The 13,830-nt window shown below is 48.9% G+C and overlaps 1 protein-coding gene across 1 annotated transcript in view; it reads left to right on the forward strand.

Annotated features, from left to right (window-relative positions):
• Positions 1-10,669: 10,669 nt before the first annotated feature.
• Positions 10,670-13,830, forward strand: part of LOC144718129 (acid-sensing ion channel 1-like) — a 139,100-nt gene continuing 135,939 nt past the window's right edge. The window contains exon 1 of the mRNA XM_078593889.1: positions 10,670-11,233. Within this exon, the coding sequence (XP_078450015.1) occupies positions 10,670-11,233 (564 nt within the window). The remainder of the gene's footprint in view (positions 11,234-13,830) is intronic.

Consider the following 13,830-nt stretch of genomic DNA (forward strand, 5'->3'; position numbering starts at 1 on the left):
ATCTGTACGGACGGTGAAACGTCGACCGTACAGATACAGGCGGTACTGCTGAACGAAATAAACAATTGCCAATAGTTGCCGATGGGTAACGCAGTACCGTTGTTCCGCCAGAGACAGTACCCGACTACCGTAAGCCACCACATGCTCTACGCCACCAATGAACTGGGACAGCACGCCCCCAATGCCCGTGTTACTTGCGTCTGTATCGAGCAAGAAGGGTTGTGAGAAATCGGGATAATTCAACGGCGGAGCCCCCACCAGGGCATCCCGGAGGGCGCGGAAAGCAGCCTCCTCCTCCGGCCCCCAATGAAAACTGACTCCCTTGGACGTCAAGGCATGCAATGGTTTCGCGATCGTAGCGAAGTCAGCCACAAACCGTCGGTAGTACGACGCGAACCCAATGAAACTCCTGACCTCTCCCACCGTGGTGGGAGTCGGCCAAGAGCTGACGCATTTCGTTTTGGCGGGATCAGTGGATATCCCCGAGCGTCCAACAATATGACCCAAATACCGCACCGATTCGCGGAGCAAATGGCACTTCTGCGGTTCAAATTTCAAATTGGCAGCCCGCATTTTGAGAAAAAGAGCACGCAACCTCTGGAGGTGTTCATCGAATGTTTTGCTAAAGACGATGACATCGTCCAAGTAAATTAAAAACGAATCCCATTGCAAGCCCGGCAAGACCAGTTCCATTAACCGCTGAAAAGTTGCCGGCGCAGAATGTAAGCCCATCGGCAAGCGGTTAAATTGGAAGAGGCCGTGCGGTGTACGGAAAGCAGTCTTAGGTTTTGATTCGTCATCCAGAGGAAGCTGCCAGAATCCAGAAAGTAAATCGAGGGTGGAAAAGAATCGCGCCCCCGCCAAGGCATCGAGCGACTCATCCATTCGAGGAAGCGGGTACGCATCTGCCACTGAAATTTTGTTCAACCGCCGAAAGTCGACACAAAACCGCAGTGAGCCGTCGTGTTTTTTCACCAAAACGATCGGTGCGCCCCACGGGCTGTTGGAAGGGGAAATGATATCGGCGGCTAGCATGTCATCAACGGCCGATTTGACATGATCCTTTTCGGCGGGACTCAACCGAAAGGGATTTTGGCGGATTGGCACGCTGTCACCCATGTCAATATGGTGTCGCAGCAATTTAGTACAACCAATATCAAATTTGTGTTGACTAAAAACGTCGGCAAACTCTTTCAGGAGAACTCGCAGCTTCCCACGCTGTGAGTCGGACAGGTCCACTGATCCCGCGCAAAGCGCATCCAGCCATCCGTCATCACAGTCCGAATGCGGTCGCGACGGAGGATCGGTGCTTACCTGACCCACGAGTGGTTCCTCATAGGGTGCCGGCGTTGCGTGTGCAAGCACGGTCCCTTGAGGAACCACGGCCGTTCGCGATCCTACATTAAGGACCGCAATGAAGGGGTCCCCATCCCCTTTCACCATGGTCTGAGCCGCTAGCAAATCGGGTCCATTGACCCCGGCCCGAGATGGTCCCAACAAGACCCCCCGATCCGCAACCCCCTCAGCAAACGGCTGACGCAACCTAAGAGGGACGAGCATCTGAGCCCCTGGGGGTATGCGCACAGTTTTTGCCACGAGCGCCTGCACGGTCGCAAACGCCCGACGCTCCGTGGCGGGGGAAGACAAAAATGTTACACGTCGGCCCGACGGGAGCTCGATGCACCCCTGGTCGATCAAGATACGAATGGGCATTTTGGCCAAGAAATCCATCCCCAACAGGCACGGAACCGCCAGTGAGGAGGAAACCAAAACAGGCCCAGATAATTTAATGTCTCCAATGCAAATTTTGGCGCGGATTTGCCCAATGATGCCCAGCGAGCCCCCGTTAGCAGCATAGCATGGCACGTCAACGGGGAGCAAGGGACGACTTTGAACGGGAAGGATGTTATAAATCAAATCAAATATAATGGTCGCCGATGCTCCTGTGTCAATTAAAATCCGCACCTCTACCCCATCAATATGACCGACCACGACCGACGATCCCGCCGACGCTGCAACGACACGATGGGCGAGCTCCGACCACTGACCCGGTTGGAGCGCTCGCCGCATTTCAGAACAATCCGACGCAACGGCCGTCGATTTGCGAGCCCTGTTTGTTTCAGCGCGTGAGTGTGTGTCGGATGTGTGCATGGGCCAAACGTGTGAGGTGCCACGACTTGCCGCATTTCTCTGCTAGAGCTTGGGTGGAGACGGCGCGGGGTCCTGACGAGGTGTCGCCCCGCGCTGACGGGGAGCCCGGCATCCTGAAGCAACGTGGCCTTGAAGGCCACAGTTGTAGCAGCGTGTGAGCGCCCCAGATGGCCTGGGCTGCTCCTGGCGGCTCGGTCCGTTCCGAGCCTGTGGTCCCGCAGATCTCCATTCCTCCCGCCGCTCCACCCCGCAGACCTCCACCGATGGAAGGGCGGGAGCCGCCATGACATGGCCGGCCACCCCCTTGGCAGCCTTGCGACGCAGGGACCGCAAGCCCCCGTGGATGTGGCGCGCGACCAGCAGGGAAGACATCCCTGCGTCTTGAGCCAAGACGGCGACGTCCAGCTCATCCGCGAGTAGCAACAACTTTTCCGCCACCATAGCGTCCACCCCCTCCTCATCCATCCGCGGAAAAGCTGCCTTCGCCAGGGCCAGGAGAGCCGTCCGGAAAGCCAGAGGCGATTCGGTGGCGCCCCGCTGGCGATCGTGGAACAGCTGCCTGCAGTCCGAAGGCGGCCCGTAGACAGCGGACAGTAGCTGCAGCGCCAAGTGCAGCGTGGCGCGCTTTTCCTTAGGCGCCGAGGTGAGGGTAGCCAGGGCGTCGTTGTCCAGCATCGCTGGCAGCGCGCGTAGTGCTTCACCGTCCGTCCAGTTCGCCATCTCCTGATGAGCGAGGAACCGTCTCTTGAAGCCACCCCAGTCACCGTCCACGCCCACGAACTCTTTAAGAGGCGGCAGTCGCTGCTGTAACGCGACGTCTGTGGTCGTGGATCGCGCTCCGTCGTTCCCAGCAGACGTTACAGTGTGGGCGGGCTGCGAGCATGGCATCGCCGGTCGCTCCGTTGTTGACGCGCTGGCCGGTGTTGATGATGTCACGGCTTGTGCTTGGCCCTCAGCAGTCACCTGACGCGGGCCGGCCCCGCCCTCTGCTCCCACTGTAGTGATGGCGGGAAATTTAACCGCGAGCCGCATCGGGGTGGCGGGAAATGGCGCCGCGCGTCGGCTGCCGTCGTCGTCCCGCGCAGCCCCTCCAGCCCCCAGCCGCGTGATCTCCTCCAACGTGGCGGCCGCAGCGTAGAGCAACTCCGCCAGGCAGGAGTGAGCCAGCCGAAGTCCCTCGGCCGACGCATCCCTCCCTTCCTGTCGTAGCGGCGCGGGTGTACTCGGCCCCGGCTGCTCCGATCCGACCTCGGCCATCTCTGGTGCCGATTCGGCCGAGGTGTCCTCCATCTCCGACTCCCTGGTACGTGTCGTCCCTCGTGTGTCCATCGTTGAACGATCACTTCTGACCCCAGATGTAGTAAGTATTCAGGAGGCTTTGACGACGGGGTCGGAGGCACACTTATTTATTAATACCAACTCGTGTACAGTAACGGGTACACACAACTCTTGAAGGGGTATCGTCCCCTTCACTCGTCTATCAGGGAGACACAACGTTTAACCCCGCTAACCTACGCCCGAGTCCTCCACTACGGAGCTAGGGGAGGCTACCGATCCCAGCCCTGGTCAAGCTGGGATCCCGGCACCCTGAGTCTCCAGACCGGCTCTTATAAGAACGTCAGTCTGGGCTCTCGGGGCCACGCCACCGGCTTGCCCTGGTCGGTCCTGACAAGGACAGCGAGCCAGGGGAGCTCCGGGGCCTATTCTAGCTGGTCTTCACTCTTCGCTGGTTAAAGCTAACACTCGACCTCGAGCCCTCCGGCTCACCACCTTTTATAGCACTCGGCCCCCGGGAGGGGCCCGTGGGGGATGTAGGTGCGGACGTCGGTGCAAGCACCTCCTCCGTGTACAGCCCTAACCCCGCCCCTTGTGTTTGCTTCCCATCCGTGCCCATACATCTACACAATTACACCTCTACACATCTACACAATTACACCTCTACAATATTTCCCAGTTAGCCTGTGTCTATCAAAACTGTACAGTAACCGTAATAACGATCAACTCAATAGCGGTACCAGATTTAGAAACAAATCAATTCCTCTCACCCAAACATAGATGCCAAATCCCGGACTGCCCGGGTTAAACCTGAACATTTGGCAACCCTCGGTGTATAGTACCTGATACAAACAGGTTTGAGGTTTTTTTTTAATTGGCCAGATGTAAGAAATTGGTCATGGATAGAGGTGTGATAACCTTTTGATAGTGGATCTTTGGTGAAAAGGTTGATGGGTGTCAAATTATCTCTAATCTGAAGAAAATATACAGAGCCTCAGTTTTGCCCCTTTAACCCCCCACCCTCCAACTGCAGCATGGCAATACAAAAATCATGTCTCATGCCAGTGTGATTCATGCCAGCAAAGAGCTTCTGAAAACTATCGCTTCAATATGTATGTCTATCTATACGTTGTAATCACGTGAATCAATAGCCACATACATGCTCGCATTCAGTCTCGCGTTGTCTTTCGCGCTCTCCGCTGCCTCATTTCGCCTTTTTGCTTCGCGGTGAGAGGGTGCAGATGCAGCACTTGTCGTGAAAAAAAATTATAGTAATATTACAAATATTACATAGAAACCATAGGGGGAACATAGACATGGAGTAGGGAGAGAGGGGGTAGAGAGAGGGGGGGTAGAGAGAAAGGGAAGGGGTAAGGAGAGCAGAGCGTGAAATCTATTGTGAAATCTTTCATCTAAAAAGGGGGAGGGGGGTTTACATAAAGCAAAGCATTAAAGAAAACGAAATGATGAACGAAGCAAAGTGCCGACTACACCGAGCATCTTCTTGTTTCCTCTGATCGTAAAAAAGAGAGAGATTGAATGCTTCGCCACGCCGTTCGTCGTCTCCAGGCAACCGAGGCGAGGGAAGCCTGCCAATCTGGTACAAAAGGTGCGAGTGTGAAGGCCACGTGGCTCTGCAATGCAGTCGTCTACATATTCCAAACTTGGTTGCGTTCTGCAGCGCTCAATTATGTGGGGCTTTTCTGAGCAAGAAGTAGCGAGAACACCCACTCTGGGAACTGACGCTTCCCACACACAGAAGGCAGCACACTCCTGTAATACCTCTTGAAAGTATCTTCGTGATTATTTCGGTAAAGTCACGTAGAAGGGAAATAATAAAATAATACAAATTAAACATAATAAAATACAATTCTCACGACGTGGTGGCCGAAACGTCGTGAGAATTGTATTTTATCATATTTTTTTATTTTTTTATTTTCCTTCTACGTGACTTTACCGAAAGAACCAAGAAGATGAATCCCTGCAGTCACGAAAGCTTTAAATCGAAATCTTGAGAGTACTGCTGCACTCCTTCTCATTCTCTCCGAGAGAAGAGGGCACTCACTGACGCGTTACTTGCTACTGGGTGTGCTTCTCACTGAACCCAAGCCACTGCACCTCTGCTGTGGCATGGGCTAGCGTCTGACACATGAAGAACATCCTCCCATTACGCCCACGTCCCCTCGATCTGTGAATGGACGGTGCTTAGTAAGTAAGTCTCTTAAAAAGAGCTTAACTCGCTCTGAGCGCCGCGCAATCTGAAACCCGAGTTTTAATTTCACGCATCATATATTCGAAACTGCCAGTCGAGCAGGACAGCACACATTTGCATCTTTTTAAGAATCAGTCACCCGCCAGACTGCTGTCTCAAACACCCAAGAGGAAAGTATGGTGGCTTTTTTTCTCGCTGTCTCGTGCCATATCCCATTTACTGATCCTTTCACGCCACATCCTTGAAGACTGCCGATACAGAAATCCTAATATCCACAACCCTCAGTGGGGAGACGCCCTCCCTGCCTCCGCTGCCAGTCTGCCCTCCCACCATCTCCCCCAAACATGACACGCAGCGGTTATAGATCTGGCAGTGCGCTCTCCGGCACGTCAATCTGCAATCACTTGGAGATTCCTCAGCTCAGAGCAGCAAACGAGAGCGCCTGTGTGCGATGTATCTTGAGTGCATCTCTGCCCGGTTTATGAATCGGCCACACGTCCGCTGGCTCGACTGCGTGTAGGACAGCCCGCGGCTGCTGCAGTGGTGAGTACTGTCGCGTTTGCTCAGCCGGCTGGGATCAACACCGCTCGTCGTGGTTACAAATGCGATCTCTGTGCTTGCTATTCGAGATCAGGTTGTAATTAAGTTTGTGTAACTGTCTCTCTCACCAAAGACACATGCTTCGAAGCTATATTGTCCCGTGTAGCGCTAAAGTAACCTACACGATCTAATACGGCGTGTTGTACTGCCTGTTGTTTATGGAAATGCATGGAATGGTTCAAGTATTATTTGTAATGTGTCGATAGAGTGTATGCTGTGTGTGGATAGCATGGCAATTAATGATGTGCATAGTATTTATTTTATTTTCATCAGTTCATGTTTGTATTGGTTTTGCATGTCATTATTATTTCAAATTAATCTAATTTTAAATTGTAATCGTCATCATCAGCCATGATCTATCAACTGCCAGGAGGAGGCATCCCTAAGCTCTTGCCATCTCTCACTGTCTCGCGATGCAATAATCCATCTCCAGCACACGAGCCGATATAATTTCTCCATCTCCTCGTTAGATGTTCTCTAGGTTGCGTTTAATTCCTTGGCAGTCATTTCATTGTTAATCTGGACCATCCCTTATAGTGACGTGCCCTGTCCAAGCCCACTTACTTTTCTGAACAGTCAATATTATGTCTCAAACGTGTACATGTTTATCTCCTGCTTCTGTCCCTCTGTTTGTGTATCAGTAATTCTAAGCACGCACATCTCGATGCTTCTTTGTGCACTTTTCAGCCCTTTTCACTATTCTTTATCAATGTCCATGTTTCTGAGCCATATCTTAGCAGTCTGCTTTTTGTACATTGCTATGCATCTTTTTTTATTTCAGTTTTCTAAAAGTGCTTCAACTTGCTCTTTTCTACGGTATTAATTTCATAATTATGATCCTCGTCTGCTCTCAACAACTGCCCAAAGTATATATGCTTTCCAGCTGTGCTCCTCCAACAGATATGTTCAATTGTTTTGGTGAACTTGCACATGTGCAGTAACTGACTTAGAGACACTAAAAGTGGGAGGCACTTTGTTTATTAACAGCCTTAACAGTTCACACTTAGTAACTACAGCTCCCAGTCAGGACAGCTGGCAGACTGCCTGACTGATGACGCCGAGATGTTGAAGACGTAGACGGCGACGAAGACTCCAGGAGCACGACGGGATCCCACTCCAAACGACAGCCCCGAGCTCTTGCTCGGGGCCCCCTTTTATCCTCCCAACGTGGCCTCGCTCCGCCCCAGCCATGCCCCCTCTCTAGAACCTACTAGCGGGTTCCCGGGCTTCCCCCACGTGCCCCTTCTGTAACCTTTCCCCTACATCCCTCTCTCTGGTCTATCACGTGCCCTGCTGTCAGTCAGGGCTGCTGTAACTGCAGATCCCCGTCCCTGCCAGCAACAAACGCTATGCTGCTAAGTGACGGATGCTATGTCACTACACATGTATTTAGTCGTGTTTGTATTCTTATAGACTTGCCAACCCAGCTTTGCAGCCTCTTGTATTTAGGTTGTTCAATGAATTCCAGTAATTCATCTTCCAAGTTTCACATCAACATAGCCGAAAAGAGGACAAAACTAATTACAGTTAAAAGCAAGACAATTAAACTGTTTAAATATGTAGGTCGATATGTATATAATCTTGATTTGAAGCTTTCGTGACTGCAGGATTCCATACTCTTTGGTTATTTCGGTAAAGCCACGTAGGTATAAAATAAAATGTGAGTTATTTTATTTTATACCTACGTGACTTTACCGAAAGAACCAAAGGGTATATATATATAATTTTAGACTAACTCTAAATAACAGATGCAAATGCCGAGAAAAATCGTAATTGTCACCACTTTGAATCATGCAATAAGAAGCATGGCAAAAGATAAGGCATAAAAGTGGGAGAAAATGTTAACATAATCTGAAACTACATTGATGAGAGACTTCAAAAGAGATAGAATTGAAGAAAAAAAATTCAATACCCATAACTCAAAAATGATTGGAGATGTCACAGGTTGCAATTGGAGCATGAGAGCGGCAATAAATAATGTTGATTGGCATTTCACAAATGGTAACCCCTGATTACAAGCCCGTGTCTTATCACACGTATATAAATTGTTCTCCAAGATTAGTGGGATCAGAATAAGGAAACATTTAGTGTTGAGGGAAATTCAAATTGCCCTGGTGGGGAGCAGTCTGTCACTGAACACGAATTAATTGGCACTATCAGGGTCCCTAGTGGATAAGGTTTTTTGGTGTTGTTGATTTATGTGATGTTTATTACTGTCCTCAGATTATTATTACTATGTTTTCATTTTCACCCATTTAAATACAAAATCCCAAGTTGTGCATTAATTTCGTATTCTTAAAGGTTTTTCAGACTGTTCAATACTGTGTGGCGGTGAAACTGAACACCGCCACACAGATTTGTAAAGAATGGCAAGAAATAAACTGTGGCCAAAGACCATCCAGGATTTGTTGCTTAGTTTTGACAATATTAGAAAGTGATATTACTGTGTAGGTTTTTGCGGTTGTGCTGTATAACTCTCCAGTGTGTTTTCAGGTTATATGGCAGTTTGTTTGGCAAGATGTCTGCACTTTAACTCACATGAAACCAAAATAAGCATTCCAGTTTAAAATTACTCTTTCGAAAAACTCTCTGACAACCCAAAAACACATCAGAGGGCTTTTAAAAAGTGTTATTTGTTTATGGATTGCTTGTGCGTGTTTTCTTTAAATTCCTCTTGTCTTGGTAGTTAACCACAACATATCTTAGATAAGTAAATATGTGCCCTTTTCATTGTGGTTACGTAATATTTAATGCATGTGTAGCGTGGGTTTTATGAGAGTGGAGACGGACGGTTAGAGGCAACACGTTTATTAACAAATGCTACGGTACAGCACGTAGCGAACCCTAACACTTGAAGTGGTAACGGCCCCTTCACCCGCTAACTAAGGAGGTACCGCCTCCGGACTAACGTGCCCTACTACTGGGGCTATGGTCTCTAGGTCCTCCGGCTAAGGGTGACCTAGGGTAGGCTATTCTAACCTGACGCAGCCAAGGTACAGGTCTCAACCACTGGGCCGCTCGGTCCCGGCCCTTACAAGGACGTCAGGCCCCGAGGGTACCAGGGTCGCACCACTGGCCCACTCAGACCCGGCCCTTACAAGGACGGCGGGTCAGGGGAGTCCCAGGGTCCTGGCTAGCTGGTCTTCAGTCTTCAACTGGCTCCGAGCCGTCCAGAGGTTTTTATACAGCTCTGGAGGCGTGCCCGCCCCCGGCCACGCCTCCCTTCCAGAGAGTTCCAAGGGGGGTCCCAGGGGATCCCAGCACACCCCGCAGCCCCCCCCTTGCCTCGGAGCTAGGGAATCTAGCGGCCCCTAGCCCAGTCCGAGGTATTGCCCCTGGTGGACCCCGTCTGCAACTGCAGGTAAGTAGCGCGACCCATTTAGTATATATAGCCCTAGTTACAGCGTTACACATGTTTGTTTGTGTGTCATGTATCATAATGTATGTTTTGTGATGGATTTTATGTTATGTTAACATTTTTTATTACATTTTATTCCTCAAGAAATAACGTAGTGTGTCGTGTATAGTGTAGTGTGGTGTATAGTTTTTTGTGGTAGGTAGTGTGTAGTGTGAAGTATAGTGCTGTGCTTAGTGCATCGTGATATGAAGTGCGTAGTGTGGTGTGTAGTGTATAGGGTTAGCAGTGGTCTTTGAAGAGCTGGTTTGCTGTAGGGAATGTGATTATTCACAAATGACCTTGGGAAGTTGTAAAGTAACGAAGTGAATACACGGTAACATCCATTCTTACTTAAGGACAGCTTCAGTCCTCATTTGAAATAAAAGCAATACAATATACAGGTATTGCGCAACAGATACTGAAAGCATCAGAGGCTCAAGGTAGTTTTTTGCTAAAAAATCACGATACGCAATACAATTGTTTAAAGCATCTTATTGATTGCTCATATAAAACTGCACTATTTCATTTTCAAGTAAAGGTATAATAAATATAACCATGTGCTGTTGTATACATATTAAAGTATCTTGACTAGAGCATAAAACACTCTTTGCTGGAAAACTTCAATGGCATTCCATTTGGATGTTATTTAAAAATGTAGCTTTCAGATAATATTGTAGCAAATATCAAATAAAATTATCAAACACAATGACTCAATTCTGGTCCTAAATTTTACAACACTTGTGTCAATAATTGTCACCAATTGTTACTGGTAAATTAGTAATCAGGACGAAAAGGGTGAAACGAAAATAAACAGAAACACAGGTGTGAGTAATTTTAATTGCCATCTCAAACAGCAATGGGAGAAGTCTCGACAACCTCATGTTTCCATCTCCACAGGTGTATGCAGTTTCTGTTCACCATCCTCTACACGCCTAGTTGTTAGAGCAGCATTTTCGAGAAGACGTCACCTTACAAACTGTGCGGCATCAGACTCGCATTGACCCCGAGCTGCTGTTATAGCACTCGCGAGGATAATGGAATTGAAGGGGACCCCGTCGGACGAGAGCCTGGACAAGGTGCGCCCCTCCAGTGTGGCCGTGTTCGTGGACAGCTGCACACTGCACGGGATCCGGCACATCTTCTCGCCGGGAGGGCTGTCCGTACGGCGCCTGCTGTGGCTGCTGGCGTTCCTAGGCTCGCTCTCCATCCTTGTGCTGCAGTCCCTCGACCGGGTGCAGTACTACCTGCGGTACCCATACGTCACAAAGCTGGACGAGGTGTCCACGCCGCTCATGGTCTTCCCCGCCGTCACCGTCTGCAACCTCAACGAGTTCCGCTTCTCGCGCATGACGCGCAATGACCTGTACCACGCCGGCGAGCTGCTGGCACTGCTCGACGAGCGCATGGAGATCGTGGAGCCTCGCTTCGTCGACGCTCAGGTCATGGTGCAGCTGAGGAAGCGCGCCGACTTTCGCGTCTACAAGCCGCGGCCATTCAGCATGCGGGAGTTTTACGAGCGGGCGGGCCACGAGCTCAGGGAGATGCTGCTCCACTGCAAGTTCCACGGCATAAACTGCACACCGCAGGACTTCCAAACAGTGAGTCTCCTACTTGGCATTGCGCCGGCAAAAGGCATGCTGAAACCTTGGAGATGTCGCTGTTCCCGAGCGCTCGTTCACTTACCACGTTCCTCCACTTCCCCCGGGTCTCGTACCTCAATCTGTGTGTAGTAGGTTCCAGGAGACTTGGACGACGTAGTTGGAGGCACACTTATTTATTAAGCACAAAATACATAACAGGCCGAGATGTACAACACTCGAAGGGGTATCGGCCCCTTCACCCGTCTAACAGGGAGATCAACAATCTATGTCACAGCTAGCCTACTCTGAGGTCCTCCACTACCGGGCTAGGGGAGGCTAGCTAACCCAGCCCTGGTTAAGCTGGGATTACGGCACCCTGAGTCCCCAGACCGGCTCTTACAAGAGCATCGGCTCTGGGCTCTTGGGGCCACCACACTGGCGTGCCCTGGTCGGTCCTGAGAAGGACAGCGATCCAGGGGAGTCCCAGGGCCTATCTAGCAGGTCTTCTTGCTTCACTGGTTAAGGCTGAACACTGAACCCCAAGCCCTCCGGCTCACCGCCTTATATAGCAACTCCGCCACTGAGGGGTGGGGCCGCGGGGGATCCCAGCGCCGTGTTAGCCCCCCAGGCTAAACGGTGCGGACGTGGATGTAAGCACCTCTCGGCGTACGGGCATAACCACGCCCAGTGTGTTTGTTTGCCCTCCGTAACACCTCTACATGTGCAACATCGATCACATACACAACGATTTCCTTATCCCAGTTGCTGCTGAGACCCTCATCCATGCCTTCCTCACATCTAGACTCGACTATATATGAAGCTCTCCTCAATTACCTCCACAAATTCCTCGTCTCCAAACCCTCACGTGATCCAAATGTATCTGTGTTGAACTTATTTCGCACCGTCCATAGCCAACCGTGCTAATCGGAAGTGCGGGGGAAAGGACAACAACCTAAACACAAGGAAACTAAACGTGAAATACTGCTGCCACATTTCTCACTCTCACTAGGAAACTTAACCACATCACTCAAATACTCTGATCCAAGCACTGGCTCCAAATACAATCCCAACTCAATTTCAACATGACACTGCCCCTATTTTTGCCCTATCATCTACTCCCCTCCATACACTCTCCTACCTTTCCCCTTTCACCTCACTCTACATCGCTCGACGCATTCTATTACCTTCCTTCCATCCACTCTCTGCTCCATCAACAAAATATTTACGTCAGCCACCAGTTAACCATCATTCCGTGGGAGGTAACTCGTTCTCCTCAGCTGCCTTAAAAGTTGGGAATTTCCTTGCTCTTGACGCCCTGCTTTTCTTGAATTCCAAGATCAAGATCTTCCTTTTTTCCTCTGCTTGTGACTAACCGCCTCTGCCTATAAATAAATATACGCTCATTGTTCTCTGTATTCTCTTGAGATGCATTTGTTAGAGATCGTATCAACAAAAATGTTATTGTCTATTGCATTTATCTATTCATTGTTATGCTTTATTACACTGTGCTAGAGGGAAAAGTCGCCTATTTTCCATATAGAAACATCTATTTTTTGAAAGTGTGACTGATGAATATATTTATGGTGTAACATAACTTTTATATTAATATTTTGCGTCGAGTGTATAGTTTGCTGTAAATGAGAGTAAAACATAATTTAGCCAGTAAAGCCTGAGTGCGTCTGAAGACTAATTTTCTGGAGGTTCTTACATGAGTATTTTTTTACTTTTTTAAATGCGTTTTTTGTTGTTGTTTTGTATAAGAGAACTTGCTTGCACAGATTAATGCTATGGGTAAGAGAGGATAACGCTCAAAGGCCGACAAATGGGCCATGAATATACAGCACTTTCTGTACTGCCATCTGTTGGTCACCTTACATATCAATGGATGTGGGTGTTTAACAATTCTATGTGATCGATCAATCCTTGCCTGCAAAGTTCTGCATAATAGGTGCGTGCCACCACCCACTGGGCCACGTGCATATGTATTTCAGTTATTTGAGCATACATTATATGATATGGAATATTTACTCTTGCTGTAGCTCAAGTTTTACTTTTACATAAGTCGAGGATAAGTTGTGGTCCCTGGTAACAATTTGCATTCTCTCACTATCATTCAATTATTAACCACATTGCAAAGGGATCTTTTTGAGAGATTCAGTTGCTGTAAAGGTCATGAGCTACATTTTGTTTGGACATTATTAAATGCATGTGTCTTGAAATGTCAAGGCAAAGTTGGAACTGTAATTGGAATTAACCCCTGTGTCTACCTGCTCCAATTTCTGTGTGGCTCAACTGCCAAGGCCTACATCTGTTGATAAGACCCTTTCCACCACGCGACACAGCCAAACAAATGAATTTTGATGTATCCACACGTTTACGCGATAATTATTTTAGTTTCAGCTCTCTAGTAATTTGCAGATCAATCCTCACAATTAAATATAACAATGAGATGTATCATAGCTCAATTTAGTTGTGAGCAATTAGATACATCTAAATACAAAATTTGGTTGTTAGGATTGCTCTTAGACCTACAAGGTGAACTGAAACAATAATAATTTGTACATTAAAGGCTTGTACACGTGACAATAACCATTTGTTTGGCTATGTTGGATGGT

Source organism: Lampetra planeri, chromosome 1, assembly GCF_965212315.1.
Source record: "Lampetra planeri chromosome 1, kcLamPlan1.2.h2, whole genome shotgun sequence".
NCBI classification, from domain to species: domain Eukaryota; kingdom Metazoa; phylum Chordata; class Hyperoartia; order Petromyzontiformes; family Petromyzontidae; genus Lampetra; species Lampetra planeri.